General features: G+C 28.2%; 2 protein-coding genes across 4 annotated transcripts; both read left to right on the top strand.

The window, feature by feature from the left end:
- Nucleotides 1-1358: 1358 nt before the first annotated feature.
- LOC113865719 (stress-response A/B barrel domain-containing protein HS1) lies at nucleotides 1359-3094 on the top strand. The gene is made up of 2 exons (XM_027500443.1): nucleotides 1359-1557; nucleotides 2620-3094. The coding sequence occupies exons 1-2, from the start codon at nucleotides 1418-1420 to the stop codon at nucleotides 2807-2809; spliced, it is 330 nt and encodes a 109-aa protein (XP_027356244.1). The 5' UTR covers nucleotides 1359-1417; the 3' UTR covers nucleotides 2810-3094.
- Nucleotides 3095-4057: 963 nt separating this feature from the next.
- On the top strand, nucleotides 4058-8784 carry LOC113864761 (tocopherol cyclase, chloroplastic). Of its 3 annotated transcripts, none has more exons than XM_027498833.1 (10): nucleotides 4058-4381; nucleotides 4447-4691; nucleotides 4773-4852; nucleotides 5488-5564; nucleotides 5638-5807; nucleotides 6242-6339; nucleotides 6770-6877; nucleotides 7431-7547; nucleotides 7872-8021; nucleotides 8245-8784. In XM_027498833.1, exons 1-10 carry the CDS (start codon nucleotides 4209-4211, stop codon nucleotides 8419-8421), a joined length of 1395 nt encoding a protein of 464 aa, XP_027354634.1. In that variant the 5' UTR covers nucleotides 4058-4208; the 3' UTR covers nucleotides 8422-8784. The 3 variants fall into 3 exon arrangements, with proteins under 3 accessions (XP_027354634.1, XP_027354636.1, XP_027354635.1); XM_027498835.1 differs by having other exon boundaries at nucleotides 4112-4381; nucleotides 5488-5569; nucleotides 5652-5807; nucleotides 8245-8704; XM_027498834.1 differs by having other exon boundaries at nucleotides 4112-4381; nucleotides 6776-6877; nucleotides 8245-8485.
- The last annotated feature ends 4466 nt before the right edge of the window (nucleotides 8785-13250 follow it).

Below are 13250 nucleotides of genomic sequence, written 5' to 3'. Positions count from 1 at the left end.
ATATAAATCTTCTATTGTCTATGATGAGGTAAAGTTTTATTTAAATTTTAATTTTCAAAAGAGGGTGAATTAGTTTTTGGATAGAAATAATATTTTTATCAATAATTAAAATTCATCAAAATTAGAATGTTAAAAAGTTATTAAAATCAATATTCCTAGATAGTTAGCTTTACTTAGCTATCAACATCTGAAAGCAACTATTCATAAAATATTTCTTAATAAACAAATTATGAAGTAAAATGATGTTGACTTTATTCAAATTAAAAATCATGGGAGATGGGTACACGTAAAAAGTGTATTGTGTGATAATATGAGAAAAATTATTTTTGACCATTCAATTTTATATTGATAATAAATATCCTATTTAAATTAAACATAACAATCTATACGTACATGAAGTTCAAATGTGCAATTAAATGTTGTTACAAATGAACCATATAAAATTAAGTCGTGTTATTGTTAAATTTTAAATTACTTCTTTTATAGCTTTAACATTTCTATTTACCAAAGTTAACCATTATATTTCAAATATTTTAATTATAATGTATAAAATGTTTATTTATTAGATAAAAGTATTATTATAAAATTTAATTGAACTAGAAAATATGTACAATTGAACAATATTATTAAAATGCATCGATATTAATTTCATACTAAATCTTTATGATAAAAAAATTGAAAAGAATTATATATTCAATTTTGATTAATTACACTTAAAATATTAAATTTTAAATATAAATTATTTTGTATGTTGCATGAATATCAATACTAATTATTCCTAAAAATATAACTATTGACACTTTTTCGCTGATTCACTTGTGTTTTCTCCTTTTATTGTGGACAACCAGGTCTTCATCTTGTGGGGGTTGAACACGTTCCATCGGATTTAGATTGTTTAACTTATATTTATATTTCTGATTTTTCAATTTTCACCAGCTGTCATCGTTTAACATATAGTGTGTGGTATAAAGCGTATAAAAAAGGAAATTAATAAGATTATGAATGTGTTTAACTGTTTATTATTATTTTTAAGTATTTATTATTAATTTTATTTAAGTAATTCTTTGTTTTAAAATTTTTTTTTCTTATAATTATATTGATTGATAAGAGTATTTTAGACAAAAATAAGTCAGAGTGACAAATAGTTAAAATTATTGATATAAACAAGTAATTTCTTTAACTTTTATACTTTAATATAGTAAATAATATATTTTTTAATAAATATTTTAACTTCCGAGGCCTGTAGTACGGATTGGGGATCCAATTGAGCTAACGTTACGATTCCAGAAACAAGTCAAAAGATTTAACGGATAAGATCGTTTGATTACAGATTACGATAAATTCAATTAATGCGGTGATATTTTTCGCATAGAGGAATTAAGAACACTGTACAAACAGAGGGTGAGAAAGGAGAGAAATGGAGGAAGCAAAAGGAGTAGTGAAACACATAGTCATCGGAAAATTCAAGGATGACATCACTCCACAGCGAATTGAGGAACTCATCAAGGCCTATGCCAATCTCGTCAATCTCATCCCACCCATGAAGTCATTCCAATGGTACCCCATTCATTCTTTCTCCGTCTCTCTTTTTTTATGTGTTTGTTTTGTTTTCTTTCTCATCCTTCCAATTCAATAACCCACTTGGATCAGGGCAATTACCAGTGACTTTTTCACATGATACAAAAATGTGCCGCAAAAACTAGACCCGTTTGAACAAAAAAATTGAATTTTTAATCAGTTTATTAAAATGGGATTAATCAGGTTATAGCTTATGAGTAAGTATAGATAGGCAGAATCAGTGGAAAATTAATTGGGTTTGTTTCCAGTTTGTTTATAGCTACACCCTGATCTACTGGATACTGTATTCAGAATTATTACTAGTCAATTTTTGCTGAGATTCTTGAAGTCCTTAGGTGAAATTGCAAGGTTTCAGATCAAGATCTATGCTTCTTCTGCATCCTAGGGTCTTTTGTGATTTGTTGTTTGTACAGGTGAGTATGATATTAGTGTGACTGTGTGAGAGACTAGCAAAATGGATGAATGAGAGGTGATTTGTCGTTGTGAAATTATGATGATGGTATTAGCTTTCTTGATCTCCAACCTGGAAATTGTCATATCTATTGTTGTATATGTCAAAGCTAGCCTAAAGAGGAAAGTAAGATTTCTCATTTGAAGATTCAAGTTTCTCTATCTGGCATGCCTCCTCCTGGTTATGAAAGATTTCTCATCTGAATGTAAGGTCTAATCGAATATAAGTTAGGATTGTAGCTAATAGGAATGGTAAAACCACACTATTCAATACATTTCTTGTAATTGGTCTTTTAAAAGGTCAAAACAGATTTTAAAAATTGATTAATTTATTATGGAAGGGTTTTCACATTTCGAAAAACAAACCAATGATGTGAAATGTGTTAAATATTGTGTAGCAAACATTTTCCTTGAAGAATTATGTGTTATCATGCCAGAAAAGGTGGAACTTAAACAGGGGATTGAGAAATGTATTAAACTTTCGCATTGCATCTTACTTTCTAAACATTTGCACTTGAACCCTTTATTGTGAAGATCAAAACATTTCAGAGCAGTATATCTAATGCACATATAATGCATTATGTATTGTAGGGGCAATGATGTAAGTGCTGAAAACCTCCATCAGGGTTTCACTCATGTCTTTGAATCAACCTTTGAGAGCACAGAAGGCGTTGCAGAGTATGTAGCTCATCCTGCACATGTGGAATATGCAAATTTGCTCCTTCCCAGCTTGGAGAAAGTCATTGTGATTGACTATAAACCTACCATCGTTAAATTTTGATTGGAAGAAGGGATGGGAGTCGTTGAATGTTAGTGTTGTGATAAAAATAAATTTGGATTCCTCTCTAAACAACACTGCAATGCTCCCCTTGTCATATGTTGAGTGTTATTCTCTGTTGTTTTGATAATTCTAAGACCATAATGAATCATTAAATCATTCCAAGGTTTGAAATCAACAATCAATTACCTTTAATTTTACCCAAATTAGTTTAAAATGATCAATCTGTATTGTTGATTTGTGATTAGGAAATTGGGGCACATCACTAAAAATTTAATGAAACGAGGTTGAGTTGAGGAAAATATAATAGGGATATTTGTATCTGAAGAATACATTTTTAGTTTATTTATTAAAAAAAAAACTAGTGAATTTTGCTAGTGATGAAATGATGAATATTACACATTCTAATATGTAAGTTTTATTACAATATTTTTTTAATATAGTATTAGAATAAAGTAATCAAGCTTTATGCACTCATAGCTAGCAGCGTTACCCAGAAGCCTCGTTTGCCAACCCTAAGCTCCGTTGAGCATCCTCCGGGGTAGGTGCAAGCATAAACGCCATTGTCTCATTTACATTTGCAAAACTTTGAATTGAGAATGATTTCACCTGTGAAGACAAATTTTAAAAAACTTTTTAATATGAGAACTGAGTTAAAATTAAGCATCTACGAAAATTATCTCTTAACCAAACTATCATTTAGGAAGCAAAAATTGATCTTTCAAAATACATATTTTACTCATTTAACTAATCCATGATCATATTTACCATCAATTTTTAAGTTGGAATAAAAATTACATTTTTTTAAAAGAAATGATTTTACTAACCTTAAATTTTCAAATTGCTTTTTTTTATTTTGTCTAAATCATATATAACTCCGTTTATTGGAACTTGAACTCAAGATTTGGAACACTTTTATTTTACTAACACAACCTATACTGAAAACATCCTCTAAATATGAGGTGGATGGTTTCAATTTTATTTATTTTGATAATTAGTTTTTTAAAATATTAAAAAAATCAATAAGGCAATTCATTTCATTTGAGAACTTATAAGTCTGATAATAAGATTTATTAGAATAAACTAAAAAGAAATTATGAAAACAAATTTGAAAAAAGGCTTTTGAAATTAAAAAACTATTACATACGTTCACGACAAGTTATTGCAACCGCATCCTAATTACTTGTCTAACATTTGTCTTTACCTGATATTTGAACCATTATACCCAAAATATTGCAAGACAGGTCAATAATTGTAATTTGCAATTTTTCATTAGTAATTTTGGTGAGACCTATAAACACACGTCCTTCGACGGAGATAACACTAGTAGTAGTCGCTGACTACAATCTTCTACTTGTGAATTGTGATTGTGCATGCACTCAATCAAACTCACAACTCATCCATGGAAGCCTTATCGTTAGCCCTTTTCTCCACTGTCCCTCTCTCTCTCAAACATCCATCTCCGTCATCAACCACGCGCCTCATACCTCACACTTCCCTCTCAGACGCGCTTTCTGTCCAACCCACTTATTCCCCCACGCCTCCCAATCGAGACCTTCGAACCCCTCACAGCGGGTATTTTATTTACCCATTTATCTTTGAATTAAAATGTTTATATTTTATTAATGAATTATTAATAGGTACCATTTTGATGGGAGTACCCGCAAATTCTTCGAGGGTTGGTACTTCAAAGTTTCCATTCCCCAACGGAGGCAGAGCTTTTGCTTCATGTATTCCGTCGAGAGTCCTGCATTTCGTAAGCCATTGACGCCGTTAGAGCAGGCCCAATATGGGCCCAGATTCACTGGTGTTGGGGCCCAAATTCTTGGTGCTGATGACAAGTATATTTGTCAATACTCTCCTGAATCTGAACACTTCTGGGGAAGTAAGAGTTTCTTTGTTTTTATTTTTTTTAATGTAAATTTAAAAATGACTGATTGTTATGATAATTAATTTGAATGGTTAGGCAGGCATGAACTAATGTTGGGGAACACTTTCGTGCCCAAACCAAATCTTAAACCTCCAAACAAGGAGGTTCCTCCTCAGGTCTCTGTTCTGTACCACACAATTAATGTGCAAATTTTTGTGTTACCTCTAAAACCTTGTCTTTTTCGGAGGATCATGCCATGCATGTTTATGATTTTCGGTGCCCAACTGTTATGTTCACTGTTTCTTTTATATTTGTTTGTTGGATTTTAGGTGATTCTTTTTCAATACTACTTTTGTTTATTGCCTGGATTGTCGTTTTTCTTAGTTCTTAGTCCTTGACTTTCTTTCAACAATTTTAAGCTAGTCAAGAAAATGGTTTTAGTGCTTTCTTGAAGAAGTGATTGCTTATTTTTTAGAACTTGTTAAGAAGTTGGAAAAAATAAGTGATTATTTTTTTTCAAAATAAGCTGAACCAAACGCACACTCAGAGGTCAGAAGTTCTTTTTAACTTATTTCAATAAGTCGCTTGATATGTAGATTTTCAAGATAAGCTCTTTTTGGTTGTTCCAATAAAGTTTATGGTGAAATTTACAGCATGAGGTTTTGTATAGAAAGAACTTATTGAATGATTACTTAATTAAGTTGTGTACTCGCATGCACTTTCTAAGGTAATCATAAGAGTAGGTTGCAGCAACAGGTCTTTTCTATATTGCCACTTATTATTGTGCTTTGTATTTGGTTACTTTGAGTAGGAATTTAATAATACAGTGCTGGAAGGTTTTCAAGTCACACCCCTTTGGCATCAAGGTTTCATTCGCGACGATGGAAGGTGGAGTTAGATCGCTTGTTAAGCATTGCCTTCTCCGATTATATTTGTTCTTGACACAAAATTTTAATTATAGGTCAAATTATGTAGAAACAGTGAAGACGGCTCGCTGGGAGTATAGCACACGCCCTGTGTATGGTTGGGGTGATGTTGGGTCTACACAGAAGTCTACTGCTGGCTGGCTTGCTGCATTTCCTGTTTTTGAACCGCATTGGCAAATATGCATGGCCGGTGGACTGTCAACAGGCATGTGCTACTTGTTCAGCTGTTGGTTATTCAATCTTTTTTATTTATTTTGTAGCCTAGTATCCTACTTGTTATGTCTAAACTGAAACGTGAACAATTGATATGAATTTATTATTGCAGTAAAACATTAATGTAGTTTTCCAAAGTGATTGAAATTACTTATTATCTACAAAATATTAAACATCAAGAGGATTGAAATGCTGGGAGGTTATAATTGTTGTTATAGCTACAATATTGACCCTGGGAGAGAAGAGAGGGAGTATGATGTTATTCACATTTACAAGGTCAATGTTTGTTTTAAGACTGGATTTTTAGGATCCTGTTTGGTAATCAGTTCACAATGTGCACGTGCTCTTCAAAAATTAATCACTCTTGTTTGTGATATGATATTTATGCTCTTTTCTCTTTTTCCTTATATAAATATTGAATCTCAGGTTGGATAGAATGGGACGGCGAAAGGATTGAGTTTGACAATGCCCCGTCTTATTCAGAAAAGAATTGGGGTGGAGCATTCCCAAGAAAATGGTTTTGGGTAAAAATAATTCCTCATCGAAGTATATCTTGTAGTGTTATCAGCATATTAATTCCATGGCTTGCTATAACTGGGTGTATGTAATCAGTTGCAAATCTTCTTGTCTTTTGAAAATTAGGGTTAGAATGCTTTATTTCTTCATTTTTATACTGTTATAGAATATAAATTGTCTATTTTCTTAGCAAGAACTAGATGCAAGAACAGTAGTCATTATTCATGAAGGGCCAGAAGACTATCAAACTTCACAAAATATAATTTGCTTAAAGGAGAATTTTTATCATGATTTGTGAAATGTGTACTTAGAATTTTTGCAGCAGATGTTGTGGGTTATTATACTTTTGTGTTGTTACATTGATATTCAATTATTTTCACCAATATTATGATTAATGTTTGTATATTTTCAGTTTCTCAAACTATTGATCTCATGCAGGTTCAGTGTAATGTTTTTGAAGGTGGTAGTGGAGACATTGCACTTACAGCAGCTGGTGGATTGAGGCTAATTCCTGGAATAACCGAGAACTATGAAAATGCTGCATTGGTAACTTTATACAGCATTTGTCTATCAATTTGGCACATTTCAAATTTTAATTCACTGACTTTACGTAATATTAAGATTACCTCTGAAATAAGTGGTGGTCGCAATGGGATTGACCAAAAAGGACAAGAACGAATAGCTAATTTGAGTGTTGTCCATCTTGTCAAAATAACAGTCTCTGTTCATGTTAGTTATTCTCTATGATTTGACAAACTCTTGCATGAGGTTGAAAACACCAAGCTTTTTTGTATCTTCCATTATGCATTAATCCCTTTACAGACACTTAAAGGAAGCATGTCCTCAGCTTATAATCATGAGTGATGGAGACTATTGTTAATATTTCTTGTAAAGTGGTTTAATTAGGTTGGTATTTCTTTTGAAATGTTCTAATTACAATATCTAATGATAGACTTCAATTATTTTCAAGTTGTGGTAAAAAAAGTTGTGGTTCTATTTTCCATCTTCTTTTAGTCACTATGAGCAATTAATCTTTCTATTTTATTATTATATAATTATTGTTTTTTCTTATTTTTTTATAATATTTTCTATGCTGCAGATTGGAATTCATTATGATGGACAGTTTTATGAATTTGTGCCATGGAATGGTGTTGTGAACTGGGAAGTTACTACTTGGGGTTATTGGTTTATGTCTGCAGACAATGGCAGATACGTGGTAATTATATCTTTCTAATTATATTTATTTTTTTGTTGGTGGAAAAATGAATTGTTACCCTCACCACACTAGTTGTAGTTGGTATTCCAGTTTTGCATCTCATTTCCATTTAAAGAGATCTATAAAATATAAAACTACGAAATCTAAGAGATTTGCCTGTGAAAAGAGGGTTAACAATTGAATGATCTGAACATGTTAATGACTATAGGATCAATACTAGGAAGTGGGTTGCTTTAGGAAAAACTTTGATTGAACTTCTCAGTCCAGGAGAAACAGAGTAGCCCTTTTGGCTTAAGACTGGCCCAATATATTACATTTTGGCAGGTTGAATTGGAAGCAACAACTGAGGATCCTGGTTCTCCATTGCGTGCTCCAACAGCAGAAGCTGGCCTTGCCCCAGCTTGTAAAGATACGTGCTTTGGAATTCTAAAATTACAAATGTGGGAACGAAGATATGATGGCAGCAAGGGAAAGGTGTCTTCTTATTCACACATAGAATGTTTCTAGATTTAAAACCTATGAAAAAATAGTTAATTTTTATAGGTTCTTCTCAACATATTTTAGTAAGTTTTATGATCAAAATTTTTCTAAAAACTGGTGTGAAAAGAGCCTCCTATTAAATAAGCACTTAAATTAATTTGCTTACTTAAACACACTATTTGATAAGACATTTTCATGAATCTTTGGTAAATGGCAGAACATATTGGACGTTTCAAGCAATATGGCAGCTCTAGAAGTTGGAGGAGGGCCATGGTTTAACACTTGGAAGGGGAAGACATCAACTCCGGAAGTCCTTAGCCGTGCCCTTCAATTGCCCATTGACGTAGAAGGCATTTTTAATCGTGTTCCTCTATTTAAACCACCTGGCCTCTAGTCAATTGGTTAAGAATGTTCCTTTCTAGTTTTTAATCTAATCTTGCGGCATGGTTTGAGGATGTTATTCAGAGCTTCACCACAAGGACAAAACTTAGAAAGGGATTATTTATTTTAAAAAGAAAAAGCACAATGCCTCTATCCCGAGATAGAAATATCGAATGGAAATAATCCTCTGTATGTAGACATATATATAGTGAGAACATTATTCATTTTAAGAACGCTAGAACTACAGATATAGACTATATGATGATACATATTTAATGAAAATTAAAAGTGTTAATGGTCACAATCATTCAACCTTTTAAAATGCTTTTTTTTAGTAACCTTAAATATTCAAATGAAATTTAATATTTATTGTTCTCGTAGAAAGTTTAGATCGATCTATCAATAAGTTAATTAAATTATTATCATGTAAAAAAATTAAATTGAATTTTTATTATTCTAAACTTTTTAAAAACTAAAACTATTAAAAGTTTGTTAAATATTGTGAACATGCATTCTTTACGTAACATTCATTTATGGTTATCAAAGAATCATGATGCTGGAGAAATGGTCTAGAAAGTTATTCTTGGGTAAGTTAAGAAATATGTTTAGTTAAATTTAATATTTTTAGGAATAATCTCTAAAAAAGCTTCTTGTTCGTTAGAAAATCCAACGAATTCACCATTTAACGAAGTAAAAAAAATTTATGTAATGTTAGTAAATTGATCTATTTATTCACAATCGGATTATATTTGTGAGACACTGATATTAATATTTATTTTGAAAAAAGAATTGTTGTCAATATTAATCTTGAAAAAAGAATACAATAGAAAAATTAAAAGAACTAAAATTTAAAAATAAAATAAAAATATTAAATATTATATTAATATATTTTTTATATTCTTAATTCTATTATTATTATTTAATTATTATATTAATATATTATGTTATAATTTTTTATTTATAATAAATAAAAATTATATTCTATTTAAAACTAAAAATTTATAAAATAAAAAAATAATATACAATATATATATATATATATAAATAATAATAATAATAATAATAAGTATTCTATAGAAATAATAAGTCTATACCTGCATTTTAAAAAGATACCCGTACCTAGTCTTATACGCACATAGATATGAACATAAATCATCGTATTCATACTCTCTGGATACTTGCATATCCAGAGCTGTTCTTGACTTTTTTGGACCCTAAGTGAAATAGGAAATTAGGGCTCTTTAAAAAAATTATAAAATATAATAAATAAAATAAAAGCATATATATTAATAATTTTATTAAAATAATATATTTTTTTAAGTGGCTATAATTTTTCTAATAAAATTATAAAAAAAATATTATTATTCAAACAACTCCTATGTTATAATTAACTACAAAAACACACATAAAAAATAAGTTCTATAAGCATTCTAAGATGAAAAATCATTAATAATAACATTAACATTAATATTTTCTAAAAATTCTTTATCGATTGATAAAATTGCAAGACCATTCAATAGTTCTTGTGACATTGATAACTTTATGTAAGTTTTGATTAACTTTAACTCTAAAAAGCTTCTTTCAGTTGATGATATAGTTACCGAGATTGTAAAAAAAAAATTATAAGTGATTAAAACATTTAGATAACAATCTGCAAATTTGACAAACTTAAAAACTGGTTAATTTTTTGGAGAAAACAAATTTTCCATGAGTTTTAATGCTAACAATAGTAAAATTTTAGAATTAAATGAAGTTTTGAATCTACAAAAGTCAAGGAGTTGACTATGTTGATAGCGAGTGAGGTACAAGAAATTAAAATGTCTTTTTTGTTTTTCTATTTTTTTCAACTGCAAACTGTAAGAGCTGAAATTTTTTTCAAGTCAAAGTAAGATATAATTTTTACTTTAGACCCTCTTTTAAGCTTGGACCCTAAACAATCGCACCTTTAAACTACCCTTAGAACCGGGCCTATGCATACTCACACTCGTATCCATTATCCACGCTCGTTTGAGAAAAAAATATTTATAAAAAAAAAATGCTTATATAGCTTTACATAAGTAATATAATAATACAAAAATTTGATACGTAGTTACCAAACAAGATACAAGCATAGATAAAAAATAAATATTCAAAGATCACAAGTGTTAAATGTATCTTAATACAACAATTTTTTAAACTAAAAATTTTTGACAAAATTATTTTGATGAATTAAATATTTATAATGTATATAAATTTTAAAAAAAGAACTTGAATAAAAGATAAATAATCACAATAAAATTTTATAATAAAAAATACGTATATATTAAAAAAATTATACTTTTTTATCTAAAAAAATTAATAAATAAGAACTAACGATATTTTTTAAAATTTTATATCTTTTCAAAAAATTTCTTTGAATGGAAATAAAATAGTAAAAATAATATTATTTAAATTCAATAAATTATAGTTGAACTTGTAATGCATAAGAAAATATTATTTAAATTGAAATATAAAATATAAAATATAAATATTATTAATAAATAATAAGCTTACGATAATAGTAGGTGATTATAAAATTTTTAAAATATTTATAATATATTTATTATTTATTATTACTTTATAAATTAAATATCAATATGATGTAATTAACAAAAATATTTGTGTGAAAAATATTTTATGTATATCATATATAAATAATTTTATAAAAAAAAAAGTCAATCTCATATCAACTATGTAATAATTAAATTATATTAGCTTAGTTAAACAATATAAAATAGTAAATAAATTTTTTTATTAAAAATATGAATCTAAATAATTGTTTTGGTTTACTTTATTATTAAATATATTTTTATATTAATCTTATATAACTTCACATAAGTAGTATAATAATACACAAATTCAATATATAATTATAGAACAAAGTTTAAACATATATAAAATTTACATAAGTAGAATAATATATATATATATATATATATATATATATATATATATATATTTGGATATGGGAGCAGGATGGGTACTTAAAAATACTTATATCCGCACCTATTCCTATTAAAATTTGCGAGTATTTACTCATACTATACTCGTGCCCATATAATAAGTAAAGTTTCTACCTATTGTGAGTAAATCTTACAGGTGTTCATCAAATACTTTATCTATTGTCATTCCTAAGTGTGCATATTTGTGTTAAATAATAAAACATAATTTTTTATTATTTTTATAGAGATTAGATTTAACTATGATTAATAAAGTTATTATATTTCAACTTAGTTTTCTTTTAGGTCACATGAATCATTTATTAAAATTTTGTTCGTAGAAATTTGAACTTAGTTTTTGAAGTGATAGGAGAAAAAATAGAACAACGTAGAATGAAATAGAAATATTTAAGAATATTAGAGAATTGGAGTAAAATTTTAAAGTCTCATTCTAAGCACACAAAAAAATTATTATTCTTAACTCAAATTTTAATATCTAATTAAAGAAAAAATTCATTAGAAAGGGTTAACTTTAATTTCTTGATAACTAATCCCTTCTTTTAAATTAAAAATTTTAATTTTTTAATTGGAATGAGCATTTGGATTAATAATTGATAAAATCAAATAATCATCAATTCTCACCTTTAGATATCAACATTCTTGTGAATATTCTATGAATCTAATCCATCAACTAATTTTTTAGTTGTGAAAGTGAATTTAATGTTAACATGTAGTTGATCAATTCATAGAAAGAATAAGAGAAGTAAGCACTTGATTAAAATAAATAAATTAAAATTAAAATATAAAAATTCAATTAATAAGATATCTTGAGGAATCATTTCTTAACCGCAAAATAGATTTCCTGTGATGGAGACAAGGAAATCAAGAAAAGAAAAGAAAAAGCGAGAAAATTTATATTAAAAAAAATATATATAAAATTAATGGTAACCACCAGTTGAAAAGAAAAAGTTGCTGCACTTGACCACAATTTTTTATAACTGAACTATTAATACGTTAACTTTGCACTAAAATATTGTAAAATGCACACTTAATGTTAATAATATGAAAAAAAAATCCTAATTCTAAATAGTCAGAATAAACGTTACTAATTAGGATACACAATAATAACTTTTAAAATTCTCACCCCCTCTCATAAAAATGAAAGTCAATTACAATATAAAAAAAAATCATTCTTAAAATTTAAATTTGTGCTGGAAAAAGTAAAACTTATAATAAATATAAGAATGTTACATTCTCAAGTTCATATTTTCAAAAGTAACTTATCAAATTTTAAAACAGACACACTTTTATGCACCATAGAAAGAAAAGGGTGGTGAAATCGAGAGTGACATTGATTTGTGGCTATGAGCAATTGAGCATGTGTAGGTAATACAATATACAATTCTTGTACTCAGATGCATGAAGCTAAGTCTCCTACTGTGTAAGAAATGATGTTGATGTTATTTTGGGTGACATCGTGGTTGTGTAAATTATTAGGAAAAAAAAAATCAAGTATGGGGAGTTTCATCTTCAACAATAGGAAAAATAATTAATGATATATTTTAACTACTATATTGTATATTAACTACCAATAAAATTCTCTTTTATTTGTCATATAAATGTATTTTATTAACCTGTATAAGTTATTTGCAGTGTCTAAATATTCTAATACAAAAACTAAAACTCTGGATTAATCAACAAAATATTTGAATATTGGAAACCAAATTATTGTTGTGGTAGGTCAGTAAAGTGTCCAACTAAACAATTGATTCTTAAGCAGTGTCATACATTGCAACACACCGTCATGACAAAGCTTTAAATGACACTCTTCATTTACCAAAATTTTTTTCAATTGTCTTTTACTTTTCTATCCTTGCTTTTCAAT

This window comes from Abrus precatorius, unplaced genomic scaffold (assembly GCF_003935025.1).
Source record: "Abrus precatorius isolate BTA unplaced genomic scaffold, Abrus_2018 Scaffold4, whole genome shotgun sequence".
In the NCBI taxonomy this organism is placed as follows: Eukaryota; Viridiplantae; Streptophyta; class Magnoliopsida; order Fabales; family Fabaceae; genus Abrus; species Abrus precatorius.
The sequence above is the reverse complement of the archived record's forward strand: the minus strand, read 5'-3'. Positions and strand labels throughout refer to the sequence as shown.